The sequence below is a fragment of the Penicillium cosmopolitanum genome, assembly GCF_028827165.1.
Source record: "Penicillium cosmopolitanum strain IBT 29677 chromosome Unknown utg000009l:1.0-9042332.0:1.0-9050551.0, whole genome shotgun sequence".
NCBI lineage: Eukaryota > Fungi > Ascomycota > Eurotiomycetes > Eurotiales > Aspergillaceae > Penicillium > Penicillium cosmopolitanum.
The window spans coordinates 2,389,062-2,410,492 of record NW_026622679.1 but is presented as its reverse complement, the minus strand read 5'-3'; the positions used below and the strand labels follow the sequence as shown (position 1 = coordinate 2,410,492).

General features: G+C 49.6%; 9 protein-coding genes across 9 annotated transcripts; 2 read left to right on the top strand and 7 right to left on the bottom strand.

The window, feature by feature from the left end:
* Positions 1-53: 53 nt before the first annotated feature.
* N7509_009000 (uncharacterized protein) lies at positions 54-921 on the bottom strand (the record flags this gene model as incomplete). Its single annotated transcript, XM_056633637.1, has 2 exons — positions 54-310; positions 375-921. 2 exons carry the CDS (start codon positions 919-921, stop codon positions 54-56), a joined length of 804 nt encoding a protein of 267 aa, XP_056484257.1.
* Positions 922-3,182: 2,261 nt separating this feature from the next.
* N7509_008999 (uncharacterized protein) lies at positions 3,183-3,890 on the bottom strand (the record flags this gene model as incomplete). Its single annotated transcript, XM_056633636.1, has 1 exon — positions 3,183-3,890. One exon carries the CDS (start codon positions 3,888-3,890, stop codon positions 3,183-3,185), a length of 708 nt encoding a protein of 235 aa, XP_056484256.1.
* Positions 3,891-4,607: 717 nt separating this feature from the next.
* On the bottom strand, positions 4,608-5,402 carry N7509_008998 (MSF1 domain protein; the record flags this gene model as incomplete). Its single annotated transcript, XM_056633635.1, has 1 exon — positions 4,608-5,402. One exon carries the CDS (start codon positions 5,400-5,402, stop codon positions 4,608-4,610), a length of 795 nt encoding a protein of 264 aa, XP_056484255.1.
* Positions 5,403-6,092: 690 nt separating this feature from the next.
* N7509_008997 (Zn(II)2Cys6 transcription factor) lies at positions 6,093-7,955 on the top strand (the record flags this gene model as incomplete). The annotated part of the gene is made up of 2 exons (XM_056633634.1): positions 6,093-6,140; positions 6,210-7,955. 2 exons carry the CDS (start codon positions 6,093-6,095, stop codon positions 7,953-7,955), a joined length of 1,794 nt encoding a protein of 597 aa, XP_056484254.1.
* Positions 7,956-8,117: 162 nt separating this feature from the next.
* Positions 8,118-9,693, bottom strand: N7509_008996 (TauD/TfdA dioxygenase family protein; the record flags this gene model as incomplete). The annotated part of the gene is made up of 10 exons (XM_056633633.1): positions 8,118-8,197; positions 8,259-8,338; positions 8,392-8,650; positions 8,709-8,799; positions 8,866-8,927; positions 8,980-9,022; positions 9,072-9,131; positions 9,188-9,196; positions 9,249-9,277; positions 9,333-9,693. 10 exons carry the CDS (start codon positions 9,691-9,693, stop codon positions 8,118-8,120), a joined length of 1,074 nt encoding a protein of 357 aa, XP_056484253.1.
* A 1,050-nt stretch (positions 9,694-10,743) lies between these two features.
* Positions 10,744-12,830, bottom strand: N7509_008995 (uncharacterized protein; the record flags this gene model as incomplete). The annotated part of the gene is made up of 3 exons (XM_056633632.1): positions 10,744-12,232; positions 12,292-12,459; positions 12,535-12,830. The coding sequence occupies 3 exons, from the start codon at positions 12,828-12,830 to the stop codon at positions 10,744-10,746; spliced, it is 1,953 nt and encodes a 650-aa protein (XP_056484252.1).
* A 143-nt stretch (positions 12,831-12,973) lies between these two features.
* On the bottom strand, positions 12,974-13,378 carry N7509_008994 (uncharacterized protein; the record flags this gene model as incomplete). The annotated part of the gene is made up of 2 exons (XM_056633631.1): positions 12,974-13,239; positions 13,366-13,378. The coding sequence occupies 2 exons, from the start codon at positions 13,376-13,378 to the stop codon at positions 12,974-12,976; spliced, it is 279 nt and encodes a 92-aa protein (XP_056484251.1).
* A 1,871-nt stretch (positions 13,379-15,249) lies between these two features.
* Positions 15,250-16,781, top strand: N7509_008993 (sulfatase family protein; the record flags this gene model as incomplete). The annotated part of the gene is made up of 2 exons (XM_056633630.1): positions 15,250-16,434; positions 16,461-16,781. 2 exons carry the CDS (start codon positions 15,250-15,252, stop codon positions 16,779-16,781), a joined length of 1,506 nt encoding a protein of 501 aa, XP_056484250.1.
* A 152-nt stretch (positions 16,782-16,933) lies between these two features.
* On the bottom strand, positions 16,934-21,326 carry N7509_008992 (uncharacterized protein; the record flags this gene model as incomplete). The annotated part of the gene is made up of 3 exons (XM_056633629.1): positions 16,934-19,645; positions 19,830-20,183; positions 20,247-21,326. The coding sequence occupies 3 exons, from the start codon at positions 21,324-21,326 to the stop codon at positions 16,934-16,936; spliced, it is 4,146 nt and encodes a 1,381-aa protein (XP_056484249.1).
* Positions 21,327-21,431: the final 105 nt, after the last annotated feature.

The following is a 21,431-nucleotide window of genomic DNA, read 5'->3' as shown; positions in this document are numbered from 1 at the left end:
AATATGAGATAAAAGCCCAGGGATAACTGTGTAGTTGTCCCTACTCATACTCTCTAATCATCGCTATTTGACGAACCGGAAGGTGGAGCCCGCGGCGCCTGCACGCAGACAAGCTCGACCTGAACGTCGTCGGGACTGTGCGGTGGTTCGCTGTCGTAGGTCGGAGAGCGAGTGATTATACCAAGCGCGACTTGTGAAGCCTGTTGGCGTGATGTCATATCATCAATGTACCATACTTGCCAAGGATTATATCCCGAACCAGGAGTCATGACTGTGACATTTTGTTGGGGCACACTCTCTCGAATGAAGTCTAGACTGTGTGAGTATGAAACAGATTGTGGATAACGGAGTTTCAAGGCTGAGCTGTGACCTACCCTGTACTGGGATCGAGGCAACATCCTCAAATAGTTGTCGTGGACACGAGTCCAATTTCGGAGGATCCCACATCATATGCTCAAGAGCAGCTGCCAGCGGTCGACGATGATGATCGATGGGCGGAGGAAGATGGAAAATGCCCCTCTGAATGCTGTTCTTGAGCTCCCGGGTACAATCTTCGCTCCAAATGCCGTCACATCCATTGTTACCGCCAGAGGGCGAGCCTGTGATATTCCCAATACGAAAGCCGATCTCAGTTGTTCGGTTTGTATCGATAGCCTTTTGGTCGATGTTCCGATCTTGATATCCCAGCCAGAACGCGGTCTTGGTCATGGGACCCTGACCTTTACCTGACGAGAGCGCATCGAAACCGTAGAATAGGGTGATAGGGTCGGGAAATAGTGGCTGGAAGCTAAAAGGGACGGCGACTTGGGCAAGGGGCTCAATGCAGTCCGAGGTCCAGAAGGAGCAGAACTGGGCCGAGCTGCACTGCAGCAGGGCCAGGACGGTGAGCAGTACCCAGGTCCTTTCAAAGTACCCAGACATCGAGAGCGACGCCATCATTCGCGATCGGTTCGATTCGATTCGGTTGAAACGAGGTGTACTGAGCGATTCCTCCACAAGAGCGACCACGACGGGCCCTCAAAAGACACGATGATGATGGTTAATGGATTGGAGCGATACCACGCATTATCCCTCGACAATCAGTTCTAGCACCAGACAGGGGAGATAAATTGAGGTCAGGCGGGGAGGGATGGGGGCGGATAAAAGGGCGTGGGAGGGAATGGTAATAGTAAAGTAATATCCAACAGGCCAACTTGATCAAGGGTCAAACAGCCATCCGCTTCACGAGGGTCCCAGGGTAACGGTCCCCGCAGCGCTAGGGACTTCGGTGTTCCTTTTAGCCTTGTGGCTATCGATGACCGACTCCTCCTTAATTTTAGACCAATGGAGACCGGGGACCGACGGATCCAAAGCTAGGATAGGAAAGCAGAAAAAGAAAAAAAGGCTTGGAAGTGGATGTCAGGGAAAATAAAATGGAAACAATAATAGGGACGGAGCCAGTCCGGAGGCAAAGAATGGAGCTGCTCCAATCCCGAAGGGTACAACCAAGGGTTCAAAGGTCAAACGCCAAGGGGGGGGAGGAGAGTAAAGAACCAGAAACCGCGTCTCTGTCGAATGCTGGGATTGAAATAGCATAAGCGATCAAGGTGTTTTCTCCGAGCATTCCCATGTAATTCCATCAATTGACCGTGAGATGCCAGTGAAACCAGAAACAGGGAGAGAGTGGACGCCTGCAGGTGTACCTCGGGGTACCTGGTCTATCGCGACTAACTCCTCCAACCAGCAGGTCATCCGAAGGTCGCCCTGCATAACTTGCGGAATCCTTTCTCCTCTTTTCTTTTTCTCTTTTTTCTCTTTTTGCTTGGCTGCGAACGCTAACAACCAAGTCCCCGCATTACCGCACCCAAACTGGGAAAATGCAGCCGGCGATCTTAGAGTCAGGGTCGCAGGCTGTACAGGGACCAGCCACTCACAATCCTCCCTGAGCTCATCTTCGGGCATGGAAGCGTGAAAGAGGGTCCAAAGTTGGCGGACGTCCGTGGGTCTACTAGGGCGCCCATTCTCTGTCGGACCCTTGTTGTCCCCCTTCTAGTGGCGTGTAAATCTCGGGTGGACGACTGTTTCAATCTATCAGCGTATCAAAGTACAGTATCTTGCTGTTAGAATTGGTCCAATATGATGATGCACAGCTGAGATACACCGCGCGATCGTTTGCCGGGTATCTCGCATGACTCCCGTCCATTTCACTTTCGAGGAAGATTTTTGCGTCCGCTATGGTCACCCAATTTCCAGCCTCCCCCAATCATGCAAAGCCTTCAACAACATTGGCGGGCCTCGCTCGGTCGGTTGCTAGCGCTGCGCTGGTGCCTCTCGACTCATCGGAGAAACTCCATTTTTGTTGGTTTTCCTAATTTTTGCAAGCCCGGTTACACCGGGATTGTTCACAGTTCCGTGGCTTTGTATGGATGAATGCTTCCTTGGCCACACTGTACTATGTACGGAGTACCCTTTCCGTCTCTCTGAGCTGCTTTTTGTTTTTGTTTTTTTTCTCTTTCTCTTGCTTCTTTTGCTTCTCTCAGACCGGTGCCCCTGCTGCGTAGTGGATGCCATCGAAGTATCAGATCTGACATGATGATCAGTCCCTTAGATTCCTGTCAATCATTCATGCTCAGTCCCTTTGGATCGCAAATCCTCTGACGTAAGACTTGCTTGAATCGAATCGGAGCATTCCGCCAGGAGCCTCCTCGCACATCCCTCTCTGCGTCATAGGTACTGGAGATTAAGACATGCTCTCTCATTGGTGCAGGGCCCGATGGAATCCTCGGGATTGCCCTTAGTGGAGACACCAACAATAACGAGCATCACCAGAGAGATCCTTCGGTTGGAAACGGCCGGTAACCTGCAATTGTCTTGGCGGGGCGGTTTGGTGCTGAAATTAAGACCCTCTTGACGACGTGACCTCACTTGTGCATGTGTAACATACTGTACGAGTACTCCGTACTCTGTAAGAGGTCGCTGAGCGATTGGTTTGAACAGGCTGCTCGGTGGAGCTCAGGAATAAATCAAAAATGAGCGAAAAGAAGTATAGAAAAAGGCGCTACAAGCTATGGAAATCAGGCAATATCAAGTCGGGCCCTGCTCACGCTCATTACCGTAGTACAAATACAAAAAAAAGTCGCAATCTCGTATCCATCGTTTCCCCCCCGCCCCCAAGGGAAGGCCAAACAAGGAAATTCCCTTCTTTATTTGCCAAGAGATCTCAGCCGTTCCCTCAGTGTTACCTGTGACTGGTTGATGGAGTCAAACACCCGGTGCAGGCGTTCCTTCTCTCGTGCCACGTTCGCATCGACGGTCGCAGAGATGAGTTGCAGGGTCTGAATCTCGGCGACTTCAGCTTCGCTATGTTTCGCGAGTGGGTCGAACTTCTGCAAGTGTGTCTCGGCACTTTGAAGTTTGTTAATAGCCTTGACCAGCGGGAGCAGGGTTGACAGATTGTTGGTTAGCCAGACCGCATTTTCTGGCGTGGCGTCTTGACGTCCCCAAATTATGTTCATGGCTGCAGCCCGATGATCAAAGGTCTTCTCGCTGTTGGGTGGCAGCGGACTTTGATTGGAGTCCCAGTCGAAATGGGGGAGAAACATTGTACCCGCCTTCCACATCTCGTAGTATTCTTTTTCTTGGGGAAGCATACGCTCCTTGGCGAAGCTTTCGGCAGTCTGTCTGGTAGGAAGAGAAGATTGATTGGCCGAAAGTGCCAGGCTACGGCCATTCGCGACAGCATCAGCCAGGCTGTAGAGTTTCCTCGCCGTGTCATCAAGACTGTCCTCTGCCGTGGGAATGGCCATGAAGATAGGGAGCTCATTCCAGCTTAGCTGAGCAAGGTAATCTGCTGGGTGCCCAGACTCCTCATCTTTCGCATTCGGGTAGCCTGTGGTGTCTGCTTTTTCCATTGGGTGAGAGGTGCGCTTAGACGATAGGTCTGGCTGGTGGTGATCTCGTAGATCTGCCGCGATGTAGTTGCTGAGATCTCCAGGTCGACAAATTCCCGACTTGCACACAACTAAGTAACAGGTTCCCGAAAACTGCACTAGCAGATAAGCAAAGGATGAGAAACTATAAGTGGAGTGTTGTAGAAATAAGCGCTGTTCAAGTGATGGAGACGGGCAGGGTGTTTGACGTAGACGATGCTTTCTTGTCTGGTAGGCCCAAAGAGGTAATATCTGATGCCCAAGGCCACCACACTGATCAGGTGACACTCGCCAGACAGTTATCAACACTCAATGCAAAGGGAACTGTGCAACGTAGATGTCAATAGATATGCTTGATTTGGTTGAATATTGTACAAATAAATTTCGCAGGAAGAGTTCCATCACTCCGAATTCCAGTATGATACACACGCTTGCGAAGCAATTGCCTCGATGCAGACCGAATTGGCCATGTACAGTGATTTCGACATATCATGCAAAAGGCGGCAGGTGAAAGGCAACAGAAAGAAAACAACAACAGTCATGGGAGAGTGTCCGTAAGCTTGAAAAAAAATGATAAATCCCAAAAACTCCGCGCTGGAAAGTAAATGCAAATGAATAGAAGACCATTGCGCGAAGATGCCATGCAACATCGAAGTGAGGAAATAGTCACAAAGATGTAGAGCCGTCGCAGCACATGATCTATTTGTCGTCGTCTTCAATAGAACGACCATTGCCCTGTAGCCAGACGCGCTTCCAGGGACCCTCGGGTCCGAATGCAGCCTCGCGGTCCTCTCGCATTCCTTCCAGAACGCCGACGATCCCACCGCTACGCAGGCGTTCGAGGACGACATTCATGCCCTGCTTGCTCTTCAGGACAGCATCTCGCGTGCGCTTAACACCGATCAATTCAATGGTGCGCTGAATGCCGGCTGTGGACAAGGAGGAGAAGAAGCCTCTCTTGGGCTCCTCTTCTTCCGCCTCGGCGTTGTCAAAGCCGGCCTTCTTTCGGCTAAGGAATTTGCCCTGTCCGAGTCTAGATCGGAAGGTCACGGTGGTACGCACGGTGGTTTGTTCGCTCTTCTGATCGATTGAGAGCCCATCCAGAGCTTGGATGTTTTCATCCGTGAGGATACGCTGATAGTGTTGTTTTTCCACGACACTAAGGATACCGGTCCATTCCATGTTGCGCGACTCGGTCTCCATCCAGCCTTCGGTTGGGTCGACTATAGTGGTTTCGAGGATATAGCTTTGACCGGAGTTGTCGGACCCACCCATTCCCTTGGGCAACAACTTCAGAATACCCGAGGGGACCTTGGATTTCTTTAGGTGTAGTCGGGTGGTGTGGAGGCGATGGGTGTTCGGGTCGACGTACCGATCGATCACGTCGGTGGTGAGGACATGGCGGGAGTAGGGGTTCGGGTAGCGAAGGAAGTAGGCGAGGGATACAGCGGGAAATGAATAGTCGTAGGTGAATTTATTCTCGAAGAACTTCATTGTGTCGGTGATGATGGATACATTAGGGGGGAAAGAGAGTCGTCTGATGCTGCTGGGGGGGACTTTTTGCGGCGAGAAGCTTCGTGGTGGAGACTAAATCACGTGTTTTCGGAGATGTCACATGCTCCCCCGCCTATCAACGCGGGCCGATGTCTAATGGTGATGTGATCATGCGATCATTTCAGGGAAGTTGTATCTGCAAGTTTTCGTGTTTTTCATGTATATATCTGTATCTGACGAGTCCGTATAGTCATGCTGCAGAAATCATGCAGAGTTTTGACGGTTTACCCCCATCGTGCATAGGTGATTTCACAACTCTTGGGTAAACTAGTGGCGGCATTAATTCTAAAGAAACTACCGATACTAACCGTAGGCTAATTTTCATATCCATTACTACTAGTATTCTACCAGTGGTCACGAATTGATGATTATTTATCGCCATGCGGCCCATGCCCAGTGTAGACATGGCACGCATTAAGTACACCATATCTAATGATGTGATTCGGCGACAGATGGCATCACAGTGACCCCGCAAAATCAAATTGCCGCAGTTATGCCGGAGTATGACCCCCTGAACTTAGAGAGATTCAACCTGAATCGCTGATCTTCCCCTCCCGCTAGATCCACTTGATATGGTCTTATAGCCGGACGAAAGTAGAGGATCATCTACTTGGCAATTGATTATTCCATATGGGGCGTGCCCAACGTCCTCCATGTTTCCAGTGCCGATGTCGCAAGGTAGGCCAGACCCGTCGTGAAGAAAATCATCTGCAGAATGATGTACTAACCACCAGCTCGATAAATTAGGTCCGCTGCGATCGTCGACCTGGCTGCTGTAATAACTGCGAGCGTTTGGACTTCGCATGCTCATTTAAAAAGAACACCTCCATTCTCACAAACCGTCGGCCTAGCCCAAAAGAGACCGTCCAAAATCGCCCTGAGCGGCGTCGGGGAACACAAGCCTGTATTGAATGTCGTCGACAAAAAGCACGCTGCTCCGGCGAACTCCCCGAATGCGCAAACTGCCATCGACGCCAGCGGTCCTGTCAATACCCGCAGGCTAACCAGTCGAACAACATCGCTGACAACCTTGTGGAAGTCAGACAGCCCCAAGAAGTTCCAGGCGATACTTCATCAGCTACAACCAGTGATGAACTTTTCGAAAGTATCAATGTATACTTTCAACATCTCTACCCGATTCCATCGTTTGCTTTTCTCCATGAGCCTACAATTCGCCAGCAATGCGAGAGTGGCACCTTGGATCACAATCTTGCCATGTCAATTGCTACCACAGTTGATTTGTGGCTTCCAAGAGGTCAAAAGCCATCGGAAAAAATTAATCTCTGCATTGACTCTGTGGAACAAGGCATTTGGAATCAACTTGATAGGCCTTGCATTCGTCAACTGCAGTGCTTGATGCTTATAGTCCACTGTCATATTCATCTCGGGCACTTCTCTCGAGCCTATATGCTTGCAGGACTTGCCGGTCGAGCGGTAACTGCGTTAAGGCTGAACTACGAGCGACCAGAACTAAGTTTCATTGCTCAGGAAACAAGGAGGAGGGTATTATGGGCGCTGACATCAATCGACGGTTTCTTCTCCGTCGGACTCCCGGAATATGAAACCATTCCACACGCTATAATATATCAGCGACTTCCTATCTCTGAGAAAGCTTTCAGAGAGGGAATCCCACAAAGCCAGCTAACAGCTCGCCGATCATCCTTGAGTGCTGCTTCTGCTGAAGACGGGGGCTTGCTGGCGGATTGTATTCAGCTTTCGAAGATCTCAAAAGACATCATGCGGCTTACGCGGCAGCTCGCCTTGTCCGAGCAACCCTTGCTGCAACTGGGGGGCCTCATACAAGAAATACAAAATGATTTACTACGATTCCAATCAGATGTGGAACTATCCGTTGGCCATCAAGTCGCAGCACTTGCCAATTTAGAAGACATGGCACGCTCTAGGTGGTTCGCCCGCATCCTTCAGGTGACGGCTACCTGGCATCAGGCGCACTGCGATCTATATCGACTTTTTCTTCCAAACTATCAAGCGGTTGCTCCTAGGATCATCATGGACACGATTGAGCCGAGTATGAAAGACCACGCCCTTGCAAAATGTGAGGAACACGTCCAACATATAAACCACATTATGCAAGAACTATTACACTTACCCAAAGAACAAATTTTGCCACGATACATCGCAGTCTGCGCCTATCATGCAACGAGGCTGAGTCTCTTCCTTGCAGCCTCCCCCGATTGGAAAGTGCAAACAGATACGGCCACGGCTATCAAAAATGCGGAAATCTCATTGAGTGTCTTGCAAAAGTTTTTCTCCAACCTCCCCTTTACGGACAGGATCATTCAAGATATGCAAGACCTGGTGCGACTATCTCATGATCGACCAGGGGCAATTTACAAAGAATTGTGTTGCCCTTCTCCGCCATTTGACCAAGGCCGTCATCGACATAGCCATTTGGCTGTGCATAGTTTAGTGCGGCAGGCCAACTTTGTGGACGATGGGTATGAGGAGTCTTGCAATGACTCCGTGAATTGATGTGGAGAGGTTTAGATGGAAGAAGATCATATACAGTATCTGGCCTGTTATGCAAGAAATCATTTGAATATAAGAGAAATCAACATGGCCCAAGAAAATTCTCCTTCCAGACCTTATTCCTTGGATAAGCTCCTATGAGCTAATGGGACGTTTCCGTAGGACCTAAGACTTGATTCCATTTTCTTGAGTGTTGTTGTGCCGCGCCTTTTCATTTCGAGACTTGCTCGCAGGATCAAAAAATGCTAGAAGAGATGCTTGTCAGCAAACGTCATCTCGAATTCGAGTATAGAGATCCGCACTCACGTTTTTCACCAAAGACGGTTGTTCGAATTCCCCGCCGAGGACTTTCATACGTGCCTGGAATCACTCGGTGAAGGGTGCATCTGCAAGTTACACATAAGCCGATGCCCAGAACCGGATCATGAGTTTCAAGTACCGATTGTCCCACATGGCAACACTTCCTACTTCCCATTTCCACCGGACTGCATGATCGTCTCCTGAGTGGATGTGATAATTAATAAAGTCAAGAATTTTGTCCGACTCCACTTTCTTTAACTCAGCGAATCCCGAAACAAAACCCGGATTCACATTCAGAGCTTTTAGACTGGTGACAGGGTGGGTTCGCACGGCAGGATGATGGGTATCGATGGGTGGTCGATTTACCGGGGCCTGCCATAGATCAAGAATTGTGTCGTCTAGGTTCAGCGTCAGTGTTTGTAATAAAAAGTAGCAAAACGCAAATACAAGACAAACATTGAAAGCGCGAGGTATGCACTGCATGGAGGCCATCAAGAAACTTCTTAAATGAGTCGCTGAGGGCATCATAGAGGCCATACTGCGAAACCTAACCATATTTACCGTTATTGAGCGTCACCGGGAGTTCAAGTTTCCATTGCATAATATAACCCACCCACGCGGTATCTCCACCGAATTCAGGATGCTCCTCCATTCTCAAAAGTGAGTAAGACGGGGCTATAGAGAGTGGTGAGATTTGTCAAGAAGTGGGTTTCTCAAATACACCTACGGTTCAACTCGAAAGATGTATCTGCGTGAAAATCGCCCGATGGCTTCTCGAGTGAGTTTCAAATAGACCCGAGTTTCAAGAGTTATACTTACCCATGGAGTGTAGCTCAAAGCATCACGATGATCCCCCTTACTACCTTTGATAATCACAAACTGCAGCGATTAACAAAATTAGCAATGGTGTATTCAAAACACTTGGAATCTAATACTTTTTGATCCTAGCGGGGAGTTAGCAAGACAGCGCCTTCGATGTCCTAGCATAGCCCTCACCTTCTGAGCTGGATGTCTATCGAGAATACCTACCATGACTGTTAATAGTCTAGGTCTGGAATATAAATGCAGTAATAGTCTTACCATAATGCTCGAAAAGCTTGACCTGTTGTTCAGTCGTCAAGTCTTGTTCGCGAAAGAAAACCACACCTCTCTCGTTGACCAACAGAGCCAGCTCATCCAGTTGCTGCTCTGATAACTGGGAAAGCTGAATATCCTGCAGAACAGTTCCAATGGATTCCGTCAGATCAATTCTCTTGGCGGCCGAAAACAATGCCTTCTTTTCCGGATCAGCGAAGTGAGCTCGGTCCTGGGGCGGATCAATCAATTGGCGGGTAGATTCAGGAGGAACATGGTCCTTTATCTTAGGGTTAAAATGGGGGTGAAGAGTGATGGGAAATCCCGAATCTGGCGAGATATGCTTTCGTGCCTCGAGGTGAGCCATATTGCTGTCAGTTAGATCAATTGAAATGAAATGTAGAAGCTCGTCTAAAACGGCGGATACAAAACGAGTTCTCAGCAGAACATCGGATCTTATGTGTTCAAAAATGCGGGGAGAATTTTCCGATTTATTACGCCAGAATAATATAAAATAGCGTGAGTAGAACCATACCATCGATGTACTCAATTAATTGTCCGATGGCGTGATAGCCCTGGGGGGTAATAAAATGACATGAACTTTATGAGTATGTGAAGAAGAACCTGCAATTCCTATAGATTATTAGATTTACTCAAATTTGCTATGCCTCAGCTGCTATACTATGTATAATAGTACTAGTAGTAACATGATTCTCTTTAGGTTGCGACGCAGGTCAGCGTATCAAGCGACCGATTCTTGATATTTGGCCGGATTTCAATACCTACAATATTGGACATCACAACGATGTGGAGTACGCGGTTAGCTTGGTTGTCGGGGGAGAGAAGGTGGAACATAAATTCTTCCAAGTTCGGACACAGATAATTCCGCCTGCATGAGATGAGCTTTGAGTGATACTAGCGTGCACTCCTATTAGCTACCCTACGATTGTATTTAGTTTATTGAACTGAGCTCAGCTATGCTCCATAGCATGATTATATTATGGCGCCCTGGTGGGCAGTGGCACCTTCTCCGTGCCTGATAGCGCATTAAATGTACTATGTGTCAAAATCAAAAACAATTTCCGTCTTATCATTATCGTCTGGCATTCCATTACCGATACCAAACTCATCTATGATTTACTCCATAAGTTGAATTTAAACTTGTTGCGAAGGAGTCATCTTCAACTTCAAGTTGAATAATAGAGGGATTTGAATGGCCATTTCAAAAGCTGAATGAGCCTCGCTATTATTTCCAATCTGATAAATTAAACTCAAAGACCTTAACAGGTCTCATCACAGGGTATGTTTTATACAAAAAAATCATGAATATACAACCATAAATGGTTATTCCAAAAGAATGTTCAACAAATAAAAGAAAGTAGTCTATACCAACAACATCACACATCAACACATCTCTCTACTCGTGAGACATAGGCTCCTGCTTCTCATTGGCAGCGTCAGGCAGGGACAGGGGCTCAGGGGCATCCTTGTTCATGCTACGGATGACAGGGCTAGTACGCTCGAAGTACTTGTGCATCGAGCCCTGGAGGAGGTTGTCATCGATATCATCGATACCAAGATCAGTCTCAGACTCCTCGGCGCGAATGGCCATGGCGGCCTCCCACTCGGCACGGAACTCCGCCACCTTCATCTTGTAGTCAAGGTCTGCGTCGTAGAGCTTGCCCTTGCCTGTCCAGCGCTCCCAGACAGAGAGATGCTTGCTGTGGATGGCGGGGCCGTGGTACTCGTGCTCGCGGCCCTCACGAATGAATTGCCAGCGGCGTTCTTGTTCACGCAGATCCAGACCGGTGGTGTCGGGGAGCCAGATGTAGGTGATGAGGGCACCGGCGAGACCAAACCAGGGGACGATAAGGAATTGTTGTTGGACTGAGGTGTAGGAACCGACGACGGCAATAATCAGAGCTCCGAGTTTTCCGGCGGCGGCAGAGATACCGTGTGCTGTTCCACGGATGGGGGTGGGGAAGACTTCGGCGGCGACAAGGAAGGTAACGCAGTTGGGGCCGAATTGGTTGAAGAAAGAAGATAGGAAGTACATGGTCTGGAAAGAGTGGATGTTTTCGGCTTTGACGTAGTAGTCGTACTTGAAAGCCGGGATGACGAAGAGGATAAAGCACAGCATAAAGCCGACAATCTGCATCCACTTACGACCATAAAGCTTGGTGTCAACAAACCAGGCAGCACAGTAGTAACCAGCAAGGGAGACGACAATGTTGACCAAGTTCCAGGTCCAGGTGGTGGTAACATCACTGTTAGGGCTAATAACACCGATAAACTTCTTCTGGAACAGCTTGTTACCATAGAAGAAAACGTCATTAGCGAACCAGCCACTGGCGGTAGCAAACACACGGGGTCCGAAGTGCTTGAAGGTCAGGCGCAGAGACTCCATATCATATCCGGTAACGGCGGCCTTCTTCTTCTGAGCCTCGAGCTGCTTGCTAGCCGCCTTCATGTGATAGGCACGGTAGTAAACAAGCCAAGCAGTACCAACCGCGGGGATAGCAAATGAGACACGGTAGGTCCACTGGGTAGCGACGGTGGAGTAGGGAGGGCTACCGCTACCGTGGTGGAAGATCAGGAGCAACAGGATGAGGAGAACTTGGTTGGCAAACTGACCCCAGCCCTGCATCAGGAAAGCTCCAACGACGGAGCGACCACGGTGCAGACGATCCTGGGAGGTGGTCACCTTACCGGAACCATATCCATTCTCCATTCCAATGGTGGCGGTCATAGGGTATTCACCACCGACACCGATGGAGTAGAAGAAGAGAGACCAGGCGTAGCAGATAATCCAACCGTTCTGAGTGACACCCCAGGCGGCAGTCAGCATGATAAGACCGATGAACATGATGGTCGCATCTTGAATGAGACCCCAACGACGACCGATCCTATTCATACCCGTCAGTATTTTCTTGGTAGGGAATGAAATTTGAGGGTGTGTACGAACCAGTCACCCAAGAAACCAACGAGGATCTGACCGACAATAATACCCGCAACCTCGAGGTAGTTGATGGCGGCAATCCAGTTCTTGTCGCAAACCTCGTAGGTCTTCCAGCAAGAGGCGAAGGATTCACTGAACAGGGAGCTGACGTTGCTGATAGAAAACAGGACGTAACTAGATAGATGAAGAGTCAGTATCGAGACACCAATATCATATTCCACGAAGCATCATTGCCTAGGGGAGACATACCCCTCGAGACCCAGACCGGCTCCAGGAAGGACGGCATTCTTAAAGTAGTAGCTGATGGGAGACAGAGGATCGGTCTTGAACATATCCCACAACCAAGCAAACTCTTTCTTAGCCTCGGTACCATCCTGAGAGATACAAAACTTCACACGCTGGCCGATAGGGAGGTCTGCCCAGTAAGTGCCATTAGGAGCATAGGCATCAGCGGGGCGGATGATCTCGTCGAAGGCGGCCTTCTCGTGGATCTCCATCTCCTCGAAGTGAGTGAGAGCCTCCTTGGGAGTCTCCATGTGAACCATTGTGGCGGACAGGTCAATGACAACCGGAACAATGGATGAAAAGAGGCCTTAGCCTAGGGTCAGACAAGGGGAGGAATGAGAGACTTGCAACAATTCAGAAAAGATTGGCAGTCGGGAGGGATACGAAGCATATTTATCCTTTTTTACGACGGGCGTTGGAACCGACAGAGACAGGCCATACCAGCAGGCCACGAACCACAGTAGCAACCGCCCGTCAGCGCACAGGACGAATGAGGATCTGGCAATGGCACGCGTGGGAAGCATGCGCTAGATGTCGGGTGGAGACGAGTAATCTCTGATGCCAACGCTAGTTCGGGGCGAGAGATTCCTTTGGGCGCACCTGCTCGGGATGGGCATTGGCCGTAATGGATCACGAGCTGATTGAGAGAGTTCTGGATGCTGCTATTCGCTGATGGAAAGAGGATAATGCAATGGATGGGGGGGGGCGAGAGCTTCTGGAACAGGAGGGTCAAAGCATGTATCAGTGTTAGCGTTGCTCCACCGGGGGTGTGATATACATACTCCGTACGAATACCTTTAATGTCCATGGTAGGAGCCGAGTTCGAACGAAGTGAAGTGAAGTGAAATGAATGTATGAAGTAGTAGCAACCTTGGAAGATGACTTGAATGGATCTGATATTGATGGCTTGCAGCCAAGACGAAGACCAAGACGATGCCCAGCATCTTGGCGATGCTTGTCAATATTTCGCCATTGCTTGTTCCTGCCTTGTGGTCGTTCCTGCCATGAGCAAGTCACTTTCGTTGTTTCCACCCCAGGGTTATCCTAATCCTAATCCGTATTTACTTCGACCAGGGAGTCTACAGTAGTTCCGGAGTACTCCATCGGGTACTCCACCATTGACCAATCACCATCCTCTATTGACCCCCGTGCTGGGCGGGTTGGCCGTCTGGGGCCGCGGTTTAATCCCTTCCCCAGCCAATCACCGACTGCCATTCCCCCACGCCCCTCAACCTCGTGGTTAACCATGACTTCGTAGACTTGTAGACTTTCCATCTGTCGCGTGTCTCGGTTTCCTAGCTAAAATGGTCAAGCCACGCGAGGCAATCCAGTTCCACGTTTCTCTCGCCCAGATGCGCCTTCCTTGCCCAGTCTCGGTGTATTCCAATTAAGCGAAGTCGGCATTCCCGTGTACATTATACTAGTATACATTATAGATCATGGGCTAGACGGGCCTGGGCTAATTGACTTCAAGTTCCCATGCCATGGCATGTGGAAACAAGTTGAACATATATCTCTCATTCTCTGCTTCAGGTTTTCTTACATATACTACAGAGTACATAGTATGGAATGGATGTAGATATATGCAGGTACGCCGATCTCGATGCATGCCACAAGTGGACACTGGGTTGGTCATAGCCACGAGCGGCATTAGCATTAGGCTAACGTCGGTTTATCCATAGCCTCAGACCCTGTTGATCACATTTACGATCGTGTGCAATTATGCAATCAGCACTACTAGTATCTTGAGTTAGTATGAGGCTACTATACTAACCTTGAGATAGAGTTGTCATGGCGTTCCGACCCAAAGAGATCAGAACAAATGAGCTTGGTTGGAATCTATCAAAGTTATTCCCAGTGGCAAATCCAGGCGGTCATCTAGCAAATGGGATACCTAGTACGGAGTACCATGTCAGGATCTAAGTTCGAAATATGTTTCTGAAATAGTATTGGTCGAAAATACCGCCGTGCTACGGCCAGACTACGGTATCTGACCCGTATTTTAAAACGAAAATAGTTCTCATGTCGTATTGCTTGATAATATTACCAGTATCTTGCTCTCAGCCTGTAGGGACCGGTAGTTTCAAGTTCAAGTTCAAGCCTTGGAGTTGTTTGGTGTCACTTTTCACTGTCCACGGGTACATGGCTTTTGGTACCTAGGAATATATATCCATGGATATTGCTGGTCCCTGCCCAGGTGGTAGTAGAGAGCATTGGAGCACTGACATCAGTGCGAATTTAATATCATGATCCCAGCAACTGGTACTATTACAACTAGATTGATTAAAGTATCTATTCATCAATGAAGAGAAACCCTTTCACCCCAAATCCAACCAATTCGCCATCGCAAAGACCGACAGCCGCCGACAACCGCAACGTTGTGGATCTGCGGGGCAGAGCTATCCCCAGCTCACGCGACTCACCCTCTAATTGTACTCTCATTCGCAAATAAATGAGCATCAATTGATATACTAACCAAGTTCATCCTATTAGAAAGAGATATATCCTGTAAATATGGCGCTATGCAAGACCCCGCCCACAAGTATGTTCAGAGCTATGAGGACCACGATGGCCACTCCAACATTTAAATGCGGACTTTCACCCCAAATCCCACTAATCCTCTGCTTCAAATCCTCTCCAAAAATTTCTTGCTACTAAAATTGAAGCTGTGTTTTCAGGATGGCGACCGATTCACGCCCTAATATCATCTTCATCATGGCCGATGACCATGCCGCCAAATCAATCTCCTGCTACGGCGCAGGAATCAACCACACCCCCAATCTCGATCGCCTCGCTACTGAAGGCATGAGATTTAATCACTGCTATGTGACCAACAGCATATGTACCCCATCACGGGCTGCAATCCTCACGGGAACCCACAACCACGTCAACGGAGTCATGACCCTCGACTCCAAAATCAACAAGCACATCCCAAACGTCGCTAAGCACCTCCGCACAGGTGGCTACCAAACAGCAATGGTCGGAAAATGGCACCTCGGTGAAGGGAAAGATCATGAACCAACCGGATTCGACTACTGGGAAGTCGTCCCGGGACAAGGTGAATACTTCGACCCGGAATTCATCAGTCCCAACGGCACCCATCGAGAACCCGGGTATGCCACGGATATCATCACAGACAAGAGTTTAAACTGGATTAAATCCAGAGACGAGAATAAACCTTTCTTCCTCATGTGCCACCACAAAGCACCACACCGCAGCTGGGAATGCGACCCAAAACACAAACATCTATACAATGACCCCGTCCGCCTCCCAGATACTTTCACAGACGACTACAAGAACCGGGCCAAAGCAGCTTCCGTCGCAAAGATGCGCGTCGCCGAAGATCTAACCTATACAGACCTCGGCCTCGCCCAACCAGACGGCGGAGCCTCCACCGTCGGAACAAAAATGCTAGATAAATGGTGGTTCCACGACCGCAAAATCCCTGCCCCCGAAGATGTGTCCACGCTCAAACTAATCGACAAAGACGACGGCACAGTCTTCACCTTCTCTACTCCCGACGAACTAGCCGAATTCAAATTCCAACGCTACATGCAGCGCTACCTACGCACGATTCAGTCCATCGACGACAATGTCGGCCGCATGCTGGACTTCCTGGAGAGCGAGGGTTTAGCCGAGAACACCATGGTTATCTATACCTCAGACCAGGGATTCTTCCTAGGCGAACACGGCTGGTTCGATAAGAGACTCGTCTACGAAGAGAGCTTCAACATGCCCTTCTTGATCCGGTATCCGGCTGAAATTGCTCCCGGATCCATTTGCAATGATATTATCAGTAATGTCGATTTTGCTCCGACTTGGTTGGATTTCGCCGCTTGTCGAAAACCGTCGTACATGCAGGGTGTTAGTTTCCGCCCCTGCTGAAACAGAATACACCCGTCGACTGGCAGCAAGTTGCGTATCATCGATACTGGATGCATCGGGATGTGATCCATGAGGCGTATGCGCATTATGCGGTGCGGGATCAGCGGTATAAGTTGATTTATTGGTATAATGAGGATTTTGGAATCGAGGGAACGAGGCCTGGTGGGGAGGAGAAAGAATGGGAGCTATTTGATTTGGAGGAGGATCCATTGGAGCTGTTTAATTGTTACCATGAGAGTAAATATGCAGATGTTGTTGTGCATATGACTAAATTATTGGAGGAGAAGATGGAGGAGATTGGTGATGAGCCTGTTCATCCACGATGAAATGTGGACACAGTCTGCTGTGACATAAATCATGTTCAGGTCTATGATGGTCTCTATTTTCAATAATGTACAAGAGGTATATATACAGGACAACAAGAAAATGCAACCAATGAAAATATGATAGATACAAGACCAGGACCTGCTCGATTGAATTAAACCCGCAGTGCACTTTTAGCAGAGTATAAATCGAGAGACGCAAGGTCATGGCGTGAGGAGAGAGAGGTCGAAGAGAGAGGGTGTCGATCTTCCGAAGGTAGTCGCTTGATTGGCACATATATGGCATTGTCCAAAAACCAATCCAGGCTCCTCGGTTGGCGCTCCCAATTAGCATCAAGGATGGCGGCCGACTCGAGCATGACGGATAGGGGTCGTACTGGGGCATAGCGGGATTTCCCTAATAATCCAAGGTCACGATGGATGAGCATCCAGGCCACGCGGCGCTGGAGGTCGCGTTCTGTGCCCTGGGCTTTGAAACCAGACGAGAGGAAATCAAGGGGCTTGTCGCTGAACCCCGAGGGAATCAAATCGGTGATATCTTTTGGCCACACTGGCCCGCGAGGAAAGTGTAGCTCGAGTCCAACGATGACCTTGCCTGCATACAATTGCCAACCTTTCCTGAAGTCATTGGCGAAATGATGGTAGGAGACATTGCGGCAGAGTGAGCTCAGGACAATCTCCTTCATTCTGTAGGTCACTAGTCCATAAATGCAAGCGTACCGCCACAAAACCCGGCATATATTGTATTTTTCGCTCTTATAAGCGATTCGAAAGAAAAAGTCCATATTTTGCCGCGAAAGCTGGAAGTTGGACTGTCGGAGTAATGGAAGTAGGTAGTCGACGGCGGAGAAGACATCTTTGCGACACATGGTCAACAGGGAGGTGAGCTGGTTACTTCCGAGTGGAAGCTGATTCGTAAGACAGAATTTGAGAAGGATGTTCGCAGCGGTGAAGTCCCCCCGGCGGGCAATGACACTGAACATCTGAGAGAGAATCGATGGGCCGAACCAATTGGCTTCTGGTGTTTTGACCATCAGGTTAAGGAACGAATCCATACTCTGGCCATTCTCCAGATGCACCAAAAGAGAATCCTGGATTGTAAGCTGGAGCGCAGTACGAGTCACTCTTGTCTCGGCCATATGCCCCTTCTGCACTAGGTGCGCGATGAGAGACGCCTTTGCCTTGGGGGTGACCACTGCCCCGAGCAGTACAAGCCACGTCTCCGGAGTCGGGCGAATATGCGCTCGGTCCATAGAGATTAGGAATCGCCGGAATGTCTTCAAATCTTGTCGTCGAGCTGCGGTCCGGAGAAAGATATTGTAGGTGTCCGCAGTTGCGACATGTTCTGCTCGAAGAAAGACCGCTCTCGCAAGCTTTAGAAGCTCTTGATCGCATAAGAATGCCAATGTCTGGTTCAAAGCTGCGGAAGAAAAGTATTCTTTGTTCGAATCTTGTCGGAAGAGTTTTAAAATGTTTCGTACAACCTGGCCGCGTTGGGCGGGCTGAGGCTTGCTGCCTGTACGCTCGCCTGAAGGTAGTTCACATGCCCTTATTAAATCCTGAATGCGCTCGGCAAATTCTTTCACGGTACCGATAGATGAGCCAAGATCGAGGAGTTCCCGATAGCTCATGCGGTCCAATTTTGACTCAATCCACACTCCACGAATCATGGGCACTGGAAGTTTATTGCGCCGCATTGACTCCATTGAGCTGAGAACCGGGAAAAGAGGCTTCGAAATCTCGACGAGAGGGTCTCCGATTTCCTGCTGAGCTTGGACGCGCTTGATGCGGTCTTCAACAAGCTCCATCACACGCTCCGAGCCCGATAGTATAACCTTACGGTGGAGGCCATCACCGTCTCTTGGGTGCAGAATCTGTACGCGGCATCCGTTTCGAACATTGATATAAAAGATGTTCTCTGCGATTGCCGTATCGGTAATTCCAGACATCATCCCAATGGTCTCTTCGGGTACCTGCAATTCCTTGTGTTTGGCACTCCTTCGGGTCGCCACTCGTGGATCTTGTGCTTGTCGTTCCAATATGTCCTTCATTGAATCCCAGCCCCCGACCGGATAGTATGAGAGTTTTTCGCTGTTCTTCGACCGTCCCTTGATGTAAGCTCCGTAACGCAGCTTCTTCCGATCCCGGACGGACAGCCTAGCTATCGAATCGGCCTTTCGAGTAGTCAAATCGCGCGTGGGGGCAGCCAAGGGCCGTGAAGACGGGCGATGTCTATTTCGCCTTCTGCTTTTCCACGTAATAGGACCTCGCGCAGGTGTGTCGGTTTCGATATCAGCAAATAAGCCGACAGGGCGCTTCGGCTCGATAGTAGGCTCCGCCTGGTTGGCAGAGATTGATCCGTCTCTTACATTGTCAATGTGCTGCTCGCTCGAATTGATTGTCTCATTGCCAGCAAGTGGCACCTCCGTGCTGCTCCCATCGCCGTCTTTACCCGCAGCATTTGGGGAGAACCATCGGCTCGATTGTCGGCGGACCGAGATAGAAGGGGCGCAGGGAGGGGCCACCGATGGAAATGAGTGGTTGGAAGTGCGAGATCTATTTGCTGAAGCTGCGGTGGTCGTTAAAGACGCGGTCTGATGGCCTTGCAGAGCCGACGCGGCCCATCGGGGGTAGAGGAAGAGGAGAGGTTCATCGGAGCCAGCCGCGACATTGTCCAAGACAACAGACAGGCGCCTTCTTAGACACGGGCGGCCACTCGAGAACATAGGGAGAAATGCTCCTGTAGCACCCGTGGCATGGAGAGGAATGGTGTTGGCACTGGCGGTTGAGAAGGACGGAGCAGCCAAACTCCGAAAATTGTCGCCGCGGGACGGGCAGGCGGTGAACGACTCCGGACCGCCTCCGATCTGATAATACTTTGAGTATACTACGAGTATGTACCCTCTACAATGAACTTGAATGCAGTCAACTTTTTATGCCAATTGATCGTATTTGAGGCTTATTCCGAGACTGAGCCGATTGTTGCGTGTATCCACGGCTCAAATGTTATATACAAGGCCATCATCAATAGATATGATTTTCGCGGCCAACCTCTGCGGCCTTGGGGATACCCTTGATCTCCTTGCCCTTTGTGACAATCAAGGGATCACCAGTAGCCTGTGCTCGCTTTGATAGCAGGTATTTATGTTGCGACATTGGTGTCAACCCAAGCAGTTCCCCTCCAGACTCCCCATGGGAATCCGCAAAGAAATCGGGCCCCGTAACATGCTGTTTGGCAGATTCCACTGCCCGGATAAGATTATCTTTCTTCCGTTGCATTCTTTCAGACTCCTTGTCATCCGAGTCCGTAATTAATTGAGATAATTGTTGGATCTTTCCAACAAGATATGTGACGAATTGCCAGCGGGACGCTTGAAACACGAACATAGACATGATCTCCGTGATCTACCGCGAGGGATTAGTATTGGGTAATGCAGTAGAAGCACTATTCGCGATGGTCTGACTAACCTTGTCGTTCAAATAATATATCTCCTCGCCGCCCTCCTCAACAAACTTGCGAAGGGCGTTAAGCTTCTCCCGATCAATAGAGCAAAGCTTCAAGGCATGCATCAAAGTCGGAATATCCCCTATCTCCTCCAAATGCACCTCCTCGTCCACCTTCGTATCAACGCGGTTCAAGAACCCAGACTCCACCCTCGAAAGGCCAGTCGTACTCTGATCACGGCTGCGAACCTTGTGAGAATGGATAGTGAAATAGTCCTCGGTCAACATATGCGCTCTTTCGAATTCCGACCGACCACGAACACGTCTCTCGGGAGCCTTGTGTCGAAGCCTAACCCAGCGTCGCCGGCGGACCCAGGAGTGAAACCACGGGTGTGTACCATGCCATTGAGACGAGCTGAAGGAGAAGGAATATTGCCATCCTTGCTCATCCACATCGCCAGACATATCGACATACCATGTCCGCCAGGACCACTCCCAACTCGGGTCTGGCAGTTGAGCATTGGTTATATTGACGGGACTTTCTCGTCGGTCTTGGGTCATCCAAGGACTGGGATCTAAATTAAGCAGCGAGCCTTGAGAGTAAAGAGGTATCCCGAAAACAAATGAACCGCGCTGATTCTCGTATAATATATCCAGCTCCGAAACCGGCTTTCTCTCATCGGAAGGAGGGGGGTGTCCATTTGTCGTCGTGGAATGTGTCGTAGCATTGGTGTGGCTCTGAGTGCGTGTCGGTGCCAAGTCGAGAGTTTCGCTCTCCCTTAACCCTAGCCCACTGTCTTGATGGGAAGGCTGTCTGGCAGGAGGACCGCCAATACTTCCCGCAGAGATTGACCCTCGTGCCCGCGACGATTCTCTGCTCGGGGAGGTTTCGTTGTCGGATGTAACACCTAGCCGATCGGGCTGCCATTTCGCATATTTTCTTTTCGCAAGCTGTCCGGATACCGATACACGGTTTAAGCGTGAGGGTCGACTGTTCTGGCGAGCAACGGTGGAGGATCGTCGTAAAGATTCCAAATCCCCACTGCTAAGGTGTTGCGAAGGGGCGGTATTGTCCACCAGAGAAATGCTGGCGGTGTCCTCCATGGTTGTTTAAAGTATGATCGTTAAAGTGTTGACCATGAATTGCTCCTGTACCTCTGAGAGGCCTTCCTTCCAACGCAGAGTTCAAAGCGCCGAGGTCGTAGGCAT